The sequence below is a fragment of the Ostrinia nubilalis genome, chromosome 8, assembly GCF_963855985.1.
Source record: "Ostrinia nubilalis chromosome 8, ilOstNubi1.1, whole genome shotgun sequence".
In the NCBI taxonomy this organism is placed as follows: Eukaryota; Metazoa; Arthropoda; class Insecta; order Lepidoptera; family Crambidae; genus Ostrinia; species Ostrinia nubilalis.
The window spans coordinates 6,397,452-6,409,530 of NC_087095.1; the positions used below are offsets into that span (position 1 = coordinate 6,397,452).

General features: G+C 37.6%; 2 protein-coding genes across 2 annotated transcripts in view; one reads left to right on the forward strand and one right to left on the reverse strand.

Moving 5' to 3' along the window:
• LOC135073821 (SH3 domain-containing kinase-binding protein 1) overlaps positions 1–7,849 on the reverse strand; it is a 31,658-nt gene extending 23,809 nt beyond the window's left edge. Inside the window, exons 1-2 of the mRNA XM_063968021.1 lie at positions 7,676–7,849; positions 5,536–5,719 (exon numbers count right to left, since the gene is read on the reverse strand). Coding sequence (XP_063824091.1) covers positions 5,536–5,719; positions 7,676–7,700 — 209 coding nt within the window. The 5' untranslated portion in view covers positions 7,701–7,849. The remainder of the gene's footprint in view (positions 1–5,535; positions 5,720–7,675) is intronic.
• An 846-nt stretch (positions 7,850–8,695) lies between these two features.
• LOC135073822 (uncharacterized) lies at positions 8,696–11,632 on the forward strand. The gene is made up of 6 exons (XM_063968022.1): positions 8,696–8,940; positions 9,175–9,419; positions 9,641–9,694; positions 10,105–10,257; positions 10,730–10,816; positions 10,934–11,632. The coding sequence occupies exons 1-6, from the start codon at positions 8,840–8,842 to the stop codon at positions 11,230–11,232; spliced, it is 939 nt and encodes a 312-aa protein (XP_063824092.1). The 5' UTR covers positions 8,696–8,839; the 3' UTR covers positions 11,233–11,632.
• Positions 11,633–12,079: the final 447 nt, after the last annotated feature.

A 12,079-nucleotide genomic window follows, 5' to 3' on the forward strand; every position in this document is an offset into this window, starting at 1 on the left:
ATACGGTCAAATCAGGTTTTCTGGTTATAAATCTTCTGAGTCACAAAAACTTTACAAATTAATTAATCGAATTCAATGAATAATTAATTTACAAGATTAGTTCTGATTTCTATCTGAAGCATAGTTATATCTCACTTTCGTAGCCAATCGATTAAACACATAAAAGACTTCACAACTACGTAACTTAATACGATTATTTATCCTTAGGTAGAAACGACAAATATTAAAAATAACCTTATAACTAAGATACCATAGGAATCGTTTCTTTAAAACTTAACACGACTACCTATTATAAAAGTTAACACAAGTAATGAATAATTTACTATGGGCACGTATGTGAGTCATGTTAAGTTTCGCGATCGCTAATAAATTCAAAGACAATACATACACACACGTCATTCAATAATTTACATTTTGCGACTTCCTTCTCGAATAGAAAGAAAAAAGAAAGAATTACAATTGCTTATGATAGCTGATTCTGTCGTATTTATAACTTTTAAACGCTTCGGTTTAGACTATTTTCTATTTATGGCATAGTTTTTAATTGATGCTAAAAATATAATGTATAACAAAAGAAGCCAGCTGTGCCTATTGTAATTGATCCCACGCTAGAAAATTGATTTGATGCTAAATAAATAATGATCACAAACCGGTGTTCTAGTTAAATAGTCTCTCGTTATAATTCCATCAATTGTTAAGTACTTGTCACGGTCTGTGAGGCTACGAAATAAGGTTGATAATATTATATTGTTTTTTCTAATTGATTAGGGAAAGAAATTATGAAAAATGTACAGCACTCAGCAGGCCAGGGTGTTTGGGGCGTCAAATGCTTCGATTTTTCACCAAATTTCTAAGTTCCCTTCTTGGTAAGTACTTTTATTAACACAAATACATTGAGAGGAACACTAAAAATAATTTTGATTCACATTTGCACACCACAGTACAGTTTGGTTCCTGAGGCCTAATTAGAAAACCAAATTCCCGTTTATATTTATTTTCGGTCGCGAAATATCACACACTAAATCTGGCAACACTATTGCCATGCAAAACTGTTTGTAAAGCTGTTTTAGGTATTAAAACGTACCTCAGTTATTTTATTCCCAATATTGAACGTGTCTGAAATATTATAGCAGGGCCACACAACAAACACTGAGTGAAACACCGCGTCTTATCGCCTTATCCGCCGTGATAAGATACGTGCGCAATCATTAGTATTCTACTAATCGAAAAAATATTGAAATAACTAGCAAGACTCGAGTAACTTACTAATATACAAAGACGATAAAATCAAAGGTTTTTTTATTGTTATCGTATCGATTAGCAAAACAACGCAGAAATATAAAAAAAAAACCTAGCTAGGGTGTGCTATCACACTAATATCATAAAGGCGAAAGTTTGTGAGAGTGTATGTTTGTTACTTCTTCACGTCTAAACAGCTGGAGCGATTTTAGTAAAATTTAGTATGGAGTTAGCTGACTCCCTGGATTGGATATGGAGTTAGCAGGGCACAAGTAGTAATAGTTACAAAAATATGACAGTTTTGACTTTGGTTTGAGGGAAAAAGATATTTATCCTAGTAACAAACGCAAAGGTTTGAAAATAAAGCAGGAAAATCGAAAAAAAAAAACAAAGAGTTAACCAACAGGTACTTGGTCTTGGCATGCTGCCTGCTACTGCTTCTAAACAAACATGAAGTTGTATTGTATTGTGTAACTAAGTACTGTTTAATGTTGACAATACTACAATATTTACATTGACGAAAACTTGTATATTGTACTTACAGCACACGGTTTTCTTACATGGTGGACTCGTACTTTAACAACAGTATCGCGTAATAAATCAAGTTATAAATGAAATCACTCGATAAAAACTCACTTAATCTACCTTTTGCACGTAAAGTAAGAAACATTCTAACGTTACTCCTCAACCATAATGTGTACGACAATTACATCATCTACATAAATCACATGTTATGCTATGGCAACTACACTCGACGTCAAATAAATCGCACCTCCCGCGACAAGCATTTTCAAACGTATGCATCCCCACATCCCACCAATATTGGTACCATTTAAAAGCCCAGTTCTAACCTTCATTTCATTAAAGGAAAGGTTTTTACCCCAAAAATGTGTCTTTAGAAGGATCCAGAGTCACTTCTTCAAGAAATAGGTAGTTACGCTAGGGCCAACTTTTATGGCTATAAAACTGTTAAGTTGGGATTAATCGCTATCCATCTGTTAAAGAGGACACGTGAGATCTTTATTTGGTTTTATAACCATAAAAATTGGTCTAATTGATCCCACAGGTGAGCCCAAAGTGAGGTCTATTTTCAAGTCACATTTATGGTATATGTTAATCATTTACTAAGAAATTAAATGTGTTTTTCTTTAAGGATATTTATTGGGCTTTCAAATAACACCAATATTGTTGGGGTACCATGATTGTGTCAGAAGAAAACCTTTAAAGTTCGCGTCGCGGAAGGTGCGGTTTATTTGATGTTGAGTGTATAAGATGCCAAGCAAACCAATGACCAAGATGACATCATAGATCGAGAACACATGCTATCAATGAGTAACAGAGCGATGGCTACACTCGTATTGTACGCATTAGCAAAACCAGTTTGTCAAAGGTTTGTCGTATAGTGATTTAAGTAGGCGTTGGTACTCGATTGTAGTTGATAGATCTAATTTTTGGTTTCAATTAATAATTGAAGATGTGAAGCCATTTATTAATGTGAAAAGCCACATTTAATGCGCTCATTTCCTTTTTATTATCGTTGTCAGTTTAGCTGTGGCTTTAATTATGTGGTTAGTAGAACAATCAGACGAATTAACGTAACCAGTGAACTATAAACCACGGTTTACGTCAGGGAAATTCAACAAAAGAGGTGTTCACCTACTTAGCACTTTTTCTACTACAACGTACCTAGACCTAGTCACCTGAATTACATAGGTACATAATATTTCTAAACGTAAAGCCGGTCGTGATACAAAATATAGTAGAGTGTTGGTCAATGAACCAAAAACATTACCATATCATATGGCATTTATGAGAAACCAGTTCATAAATAAGTAAGGAATTCACCGCGACCGCGTATAACGCATTCGCGAATAAAACGGCGTCTAACAGTAAATACGAGTTCATGTCGTGACCCGGCCCATATTCATTATCTCAACACTATCTCACAAAAACTAAGTAATATAAACCATTTTCAACAAGGTTAAAGCATAATTGATAATACCAAATCGAAACGTTTATTAATTATAGAGTTCGCTTGGTGTTTTAAGTTTGCGGCAAGCACTGATTGCTTGCCGCAAACTTAAAACACCGAATAAGCATTCAGGAATCAGGACCTATTGAAAGGGCGTTAAATAGGTATACTTTAATAGGACTTATTTTAATGACAGATAAAAACCGCATCCGATTGCGGTGAAAGAGATTGAACGATTACATCGATTAGAAAGATAGCGATAAATTGTTTCATGAAATTTCTCGTCATTTCGTTAAGTGGGGCAAATTTAACTTAAGGCAAATGTTTGAGAGTAGAAGGAAATTGTTAGCTCTGAGGTCAGGACACAGTCCGTTGACTAGCATTGATTGTCACATGACATGATATGGCTTCGTTATAATAGCTGACGCTACGAACTCTTTTCTACATAATGAAGTATGTTGATGAGATCACACTTGCCTGACATATTTTAATGGGCGATTTGTAGAATTGTTGAATATTGGGCCGGTACAAACATGTTAATTTATACAAACAATTTGGCAATTAAGGAAAACGTTACGCTATATTACACCTACGTAATATTATAAGGTTGATATTGGAACAGTCAAAATAACGGTCGACCATGAGTACGAGGAAAGGACAGTGAATAGAATAAACGTTTCGATAAGGTAGTATAACAAACCTTAAGTGACCCGACCGATATCTTATAGTTAGCTAACATACATTTCGGAAACCTATTGAAGAACCCTTACGAAGTAGGCTTTGGACAATACGATTCTGGAGAGGGCAAGGTCTGTTGTGAAAGATGGCTGATACATACAAACTAAGCTGTTAGGTTGGGCCACTTCCATTCTATGGCATAATGACGAAGCACAACACTAGAAGCATAACGAATAAGATCTGATAAAATAAACATCCTACTCTGGAAAACTGCGTTAGACGCAGATTCCAGTTAGAATATGTAAATTACGCTGTTATATTATTCGCGCAAATTCAACTGGAAACGATCTGGAATTTTTTATACTATGGAATCTTACACATGGACCTGCTGACATAAAACCGTCCCGTAACGGCTTACCCTTCTCTGGCTTACGCTGGTACTTTTCTCGGGACTTCATAACCAAGTGATAGTCCCCGACCGGATCGAATTTCATCCGCCTCCGAGCGACGCATTGTAGCGCAGTTGCTACGCCTGACACTGGGGGACAATGGTTCTAGCCTGAGCTGAGGTTGGCCTACTCCGTGAAGTTTTCAAGGAACATGTCAACATCACGCAGTATAGTTCCACGGCCAGATCGTCACCTCGAGCTCGTCCGCCTGCGACGCATCGCGACGTAGTTGCTACACTGACACTGGTGGACAACGGTCCCGGGCTTACCTGGCGTAGGCCTGCTCCGTGAGCACGGACACGAAGTTGTCCGAGAACATGACAACATCGCGCAACACGTCCCCCGGTCATATCATCAGCTTATCTACCTCCGACGCATTATAGCGTAGTTCCTACCTACACTGACACTGGGGGACAACGGTCCCGGGCTAACCTGGCGTTGGCCTGCTCCGTGAGTACAGACACGAAGTTGTCCGGGAACATGCCGCGGCAGATCGATAGCTCGTCCGCCTCCGACACATCGTACGCGTAGTTGCTACACTGACACTGGGGGACCACGGTCCTGACCTGGCGTTGGAATGCTCCGTGAGTACGGACACGAAGTTGTCCGAGAACATGACAACATCGCGCAACACGTCACCCGGTCAAATCGTCAGCTCGTCTGCTTTCGACGCTATACCTGCCACTGGAAAGACAATGGTCCCGGGCTGACCTGGCGTTGGCCTGCTCCGTGAGTACAGACACGAAGTTGTCCGGGAACATGCCGCGGCAGATCGATAGCTCGTCCGCCTCCGACACATCGTACGCGTAGTTGCTACACTGACACTGGGGGACCACGGTCCTGACCTGGCGTTGGAATGCTCCGTGAGTACGGACACGAAGTTGTCCGAGAACATGACAACATCGCGCAACACGTCACCCGGTCATATCGTCAGCTCGTCTGCTTTCGACGCTATACCTGCCACTGGAAAGACAATGGTCCCGGGCTGACCTGGCGTTGGCCTGCTCCGTGAGTACAGACACGAAGTTGTCCGGAAACATGCCGCGGCGTCCGCGCAGTTCGCCGCGCCACCAGCCGCCCGGCAGTCGCTCCACGTCGCGCAGCACGTCTCCCGGCCGGATCGACAGCTCGTCCGCCTCCGAGGCATCGTGGCGTAGTTGCTACACTGACACTGGGGAACAACGGTCCCGGGCTGACCTGGCGTTGGCCTGCTCCGTGAGTACAGACACGAAGTTGTCCGGGAACATGCCGCGACGTCCGCGCAGCTCGCCGCGCCACCAGCCGCCCGGCAGTCGCTCCACGTCGCGCAGCACGTCTCCCGGCCGGATCGACAGCTCGTCCGCCTCCGACGCATCGTACGCGTAGTTAGCTACACATGACACTGGAAAAATAATTATTATTGTTATAGGTGTAGCATAATTATACCTCAGTCAAGCTTAAACCACACCAACGCGTGCAGATCGCCATCGCCGGCGCGATCGCGTCGCTATCATAGGCCAATCCCAATGGCAGGTAGGTAGGGTTAATACTGGGACATGTAAAAGTGCTTTTTTAAAGCCTACTTACAGAAATAAATCAGTTTTATGAGTTTTAGGTCGCGCGGACTGTCATAAGTTGCGCGATCTGTCATTGGCCTATGCTCGCGCCGGCGATGGCGCCAGCATTGGTGTGGTTAAAGCTTCAGTGTCTGAGATATAGGAGCGGCACGGGAGGGATTATTTTGACATAATAATATTATGATGTGAGCATATAAATCAGAAGATAAGTCTCGCTGACATTTGACGTATAAAAATAGCCTCCTGTGCCACTTCCATACCTCAGATCAGGTCTGAATTAAGCGCTAGACCTAATAGTACTGTCACCTAGACTAGCTACAAAGACAAAACGTGGACCGTAACATCGACTAAATGCACGGGACCAACAGAGAAGAGAAATGTTGGGCCAATAAAAGTTGCGCTGATATAGAGGACAACAAGGAAACAACTGGCTCAACCTTCAAGACTGGGAAAAATGGATTCAAATTGAAGATATTATTATTAAACAGTCAAAAAGCTACAATTACAAATAGATGCCAATCTTTGCATGCTATTAACTATTGTATCTGTATGTGGAACAAATAAAATTCTTTTATTTTGATGTATTTGTTTAATAATAGGCCAGGCATAGTAGGACCACTGGACCACTGAAGGCAATATTTAATAGGAGTTTTTGTATTTATAATGCAGATTATTTTCAAAACCAATTAACTTAAAAAGTATGCTTTGAAACCTGTTGCTTGCCAGGCAACTAAACACCACTGAACTGCGAAGATCTTAGACTCTGTAAGAGTGTATGAAATGTAAAGAGCTGAAGGAGGTATGTTGTCTTTGGGTCATGCGTAGACTGCAAGACTTTCTAATGCGTACACATTTCAGAGTGTACATACAAGAGAACGTTTCAGGTCAGGTACACAGTTTTAATTCAGGACATTTTTTTATTTAATTAAAATCTTAAGTAAGGCTCTTTGTGTTGTGTAGTATATCTGCTTAAATTCTAATATGATTAATACATTACAAACTTTACTTACAAACCTAAACATTTTCTTTTACTTTTTAGGTGTGGTTTTACCAATCATCATTTAATAAAACCTATAGTAATAAAAACTGTGGGTAGGTAAGTAAGAAAAACTATATTTACCTAATTAAAATTACAAACATAATACAAATTATTTTTACAACTACTTTTACAATCACTATCAATGTGACTACTTTTAATGCAACTTCTTCTAAATTTAAGTTAATTTTCTACTAATTAATTACTTTAACTAACTTATTGTCAACAACCTCTGATCTACAAACAAGAATAATCAACAACTAAGCCATGGTCCACTTATGAATTTGATATCAATTTCTTATAATAAATTAGACCAAAACACTGATAAGAACTAGCTATCTATAAATACAAATCTAACTCATTAAAATTAATAGTACATTTGTTTTGTTGAGCTTTCTTATGACATCACAATGCTAAGAATATGAGTCATACATGTACACATACAAATGTCAAGGGAGATAAATAAAAACCAATGGTAATCGGAAACACATAGAGATTACACCAGCGGCTATCTGGCTGATTTATGATAAGAAACGCGACTAAAATTGGAACAGGCTAATTTCTGTCAGGTGACGCCCGAAAGGCCTAACCTTTCCACAACTTCTAATACGACAAAAAACAAATATTTAGCAACCAGAAATATGAGAAGCAAGTTTAGGGCATCGACGTCAGCTGAATCCATGTCGCGAAGTACAGTTATTCATACACAAACAGTCTTAGCTCGAATGAACCATAAGATACGCACCCTTCTGATTTGCATTTGTCTCCATTTCAAACAATAAACACGTATCACATTATCACAACACATACACGAAAACTATTAACACCATGCACATTTCAGGCTTAGGTAGGCATAAAATTTACAAATATTTTATAAAACACGGAAGAACAACGCCAGACACAACTTCACTGTTTTCACGATCACGTCAAATTTGTTTTTTTTTATTGATGACAGATTACAGCTTGTGGCAACGAGTTTGTGCCATCGCCAAAGATATTATAAATCATCTATTTAAAGGTAAACCTAAGGTTAACAAAACATTTTTTGCGAAAATTAAAAACTTTATTCATTACATTTACATATCGTCGTCAGGATTTCGTACATACCTACAATAATATTATTATTATAATACCTAGTAATCAAGCCAGTTATAAAACTGGCACCACGTAATGACGTGACATGATGAAAAGGTCGGTAAAGGGCAAGATCCTAATTTTTATTATCTTTGTTGTGCGTCATTAACGTCATTGCCATAGTAGTACCAGTGGGTAGACACTTCTCATACAAAGGCTAGTCTCTATATGTAGCAATTGATATACAACCTTATCCCTTAAGCAATAAAGTGCATTTTGGATTGATTTCACTATAGCAGGGGAACCCGCGGATCAATACCACCATACTAAAAATAATTGTTTAGTGTCCTTATGTTGGTAGTATTGTTAGTTTGACAAATGAAAAAAAAATGTCTGTCAATTGAGTTTGAGTTTTTAACCGGCGAATTGATTCGTGTGAAGTTATTTTCTCAGATTTGGTGCAATATTACTGTAAATAAACTTTTCTGTCGTTTACGTTGAGTTGATTAAGTTCCTCCGTATCGGGCGTGATAAAGTTTGCTGTTCAGTGTTATGTTTTTTGTGAGATAGAGACTCTTTTAAATAAGCTGTGTTTCAACTTCTACAGAAGTTTAAACTCTTATTTACTTTTCTGTTTAATGGGTATGTTATCTACTTACTTGAAATATTAGATCTATCACAAATCTATTTTTCATTAAAAACAACCCTATGTGATGAAAATGTAAATGTACTTTCAAAACTGGTAAATGCATGAACCAGGGCATTGACACTGGTTGGAGAGAAATTATAGGCTTTGTTTAATTAATACCTATTTCATTTTAGGCTTCTACTGATAATGGAGAGTAGAAACAACAAGAAGTGCGTTATTTGTAATAAGAGGCGAAGTCGTGGTGGATCACCCTTACTTTTGAGTAGGTTTCCTCTGGATTCTGACCGGTAAGTTTCTAATAACACTCATTTATTACAAGATAATTTTACTGATTGTGTAAACTTAAAGGCTGGGATTAATATTTTTAATCATACAGTAAATAACCATAACCAATTTTTAATTTCAGTATTTTGTTTCGTACTCTGTAAATGAATTGCATAACAATACTAAAAGAAATTAGTTGATGAATAAATTTCAGTTTGTTATTCTTTTTCTTTTCTAATAGGTATTTCTTATTTCAGTTGTCGAATGTGGGTTAAAAATGCTGGCATAGAAGACTTAGCATATGTACCTATTGAAAAGTTACACCAACTTAAGTTTGTTTGTGGTGGGCACTTCACTCCTGAATCCTTCAATGCCAAAGGAACTCGGCTGAAGAACTCAGCTATTCCAACACTGGAATTGAGCAATCCCATCTTGCCAGATGAAGTTTTGACAGAGTTTCCTCTTCATGTAAAAGACTCCAATAAAGAAAACCTCAAGACAGGTATGATGATGACTTCAATTATTTTTTTAAAATTTAATTTACTATCTATCAATTTTTCTGAATTATTTAGATGTCTTAATTAATTTTCTTTGGGTTCCAAAACAAACCAACCGAATGCAATTTAACAAGGTTCTTTCTTTGTAACCACAAACATGTGTTGTATGCTTATCAATAAATAATATATAATTTCAATTATTAATTATATCTATACTTTGTTACAGTTCTTTATGATCATTCATATTGCATTCCAAAGAAGTCAAATCCAGTTGAACGAGGTATGTTTATCTAAAATTATACTAATAATATAAAAAGGAAATATTTAATTGTTTGTTTGTATTTGATCGGCTCCGTAACTCGAAGCCAAGATAGCCTAAAGTGCGGGTTAGAACCCCACAGCTTGAATATTGTAGTAAACCCACTCGTAACACAATTTAGCTTAGAATGAGGTGTTGAGTTAGAGGGACTTTAGTAATTTGTGTAATACAAATTCTTCAAAAAAAGTACCGGACCAATTTGAAAAATTTTAGGCAATCTACATTAATTAGCCAGGTCAGCTAGTTTAATAATATTTATAAGCTAGTAATTTTTAATGTGAGCAAGACATGTACTAGACTGATTGTACCCTAAAGTTGGGTAAGAACATGACATTTTATTACCCAATTCACATTTCATTATCTGCTTTCAGTTCCCCTTACAACTACAACCAAACAACTAAATTCAACATGTTTGGGAGCTGTGGATATACCAGATTCTGGTATTTCTGCGAAAACAACTTTTGAACCTCTTCCTTCTACTTCCAATGCACCAGAACATATGACCTATAAACCCATTACTCATGGTAAGTGTACAAACTAATTATTTACCTTCTAAAATATGCCTTCCGTCAAACTAAAGAATGCCACCCTGGATGCGTTCTGCAGTCTGCAGTCAGGTCAAAATGAACTTATATGTACAACATTCTAGGTTTCTGTACATTTTATATTAATGCGATTTGACCCGTGCGGATACGAACAAAGAACGCAAAGCACACGTGACTGATTGCCTTATCACGACCACTTACAGATTGTCTTGACATAACCGCAGACCGCATCCAGAATGCAGAACATTAAAACCTCTAAATGCCTTTAATTTAATATTATGTCATTGTTATTGAAGGTGGGCCCACGCTTCATATTTTATGAGAAGAGCTATCATTATCCTGTCTTTGCATTTTTTTAAAACTTGATAATGATTGATTGATTTGGAAATAATATGTTTCATAAAACAACAAAATAAATTTTAAACTAATTTGCATATTTATAATATTTCAGATGATAAAAACATTTGCCATCAAGATGCACAGGCAGAAATATTAGTCCACAGTTATAAAAGACCTAAGAAAAACATTGAAATGAAAGGTAAGATAAAACATACCTAATTTAAAAAACTAAGTAAAATTGCTGATTAATTAACCAATATTCAATTCAATTTGCTTTAATGTTGTTTTTTTACTAATGGAAATGTTTTTATTACAGACACTTCATCAACATTTACAATTAAAGAGAAGAGGCTTTGGCGACAGTTACAAAATGCAAAAAAAACAATAAGGAATATAGCGAAGTCAAGAGTGAATTTAGACAAGTTAGATTCGGAAGTGCTGACATCGTTAGTAAAGGATGTAGTGCAGAATAACAAAAAAAAGTCACAAGGAAAAAGGTGGACTTTAGCCAACAAAATATATGCTTTGGCTATATTTAAACGGTCCCCTAAAGCATACCGCTATATGCAAAAGCTGTTTACGCTACCAAGCACTAAAACGCTCCAAAGGATTTAAAAAAATATACCAATGGAGCCTGGTATAAATAAAAATATAATTGATATGTTAGAGGCAAAAGCATCAAGTATGCCAAAGGAAAATAAATATTGCTCGTTAATATTTGACGAGATGGCGTTAAAGAAACGGATAATTTATAACGAAATTGCTGATAAAGTGGATGGCTACGTGGATTATGGAGAGGGCGAGAACATGGGACGAGAAAAGAAAATTGCAGACCATGCGTTAGTGTTTATGATACAGGGTGCTAAACATAAATACAAACAATATATTGCGCACTACATATTTTGTGGAAGGCACAATATCAACAGCAAAACTGGCAAAAATTATATCGGACATCATCAAAAAATTAAAAGAAATCGGATTTGTGGTTCTAACAACAGTTTGTGATCAGGGATCTACAAATAGGGTTGCCAGGTCCAAAATTACAAAAGCCGGACTTTGTGCTTCATTTGGCCGGACATTTTACCCTAAAAGCCGGACATGTGACGGGGGGGGGGGGGGGGGGTGCAATTAGTGTCAGCTCATGAGTGAGTACTATCATCATTGGTTGCTAACCATCGTGATGCCTGCGTTTCATATGATTCTGTGGCTCGACTTTCGCCTGGCGCGGCAACCAAATAAAAAGCCTAACAAAAGCCGGACAGGCCGGACAAGGCAATATTTGGCCGGACAAGTCCCTAAAAAGCCAAACATGTCCGGCTAAAGCCGGACGCCTGGCAACCCTATCTACAAATATAGGAGCTCTTAACATGTTAAAAAGAAACTGTGGACAAGGCATAGATAGCAACTTTTTCTCTGTAAATAATGACAAAATTTTTATAATCTATGACATCCCTCACTTGTT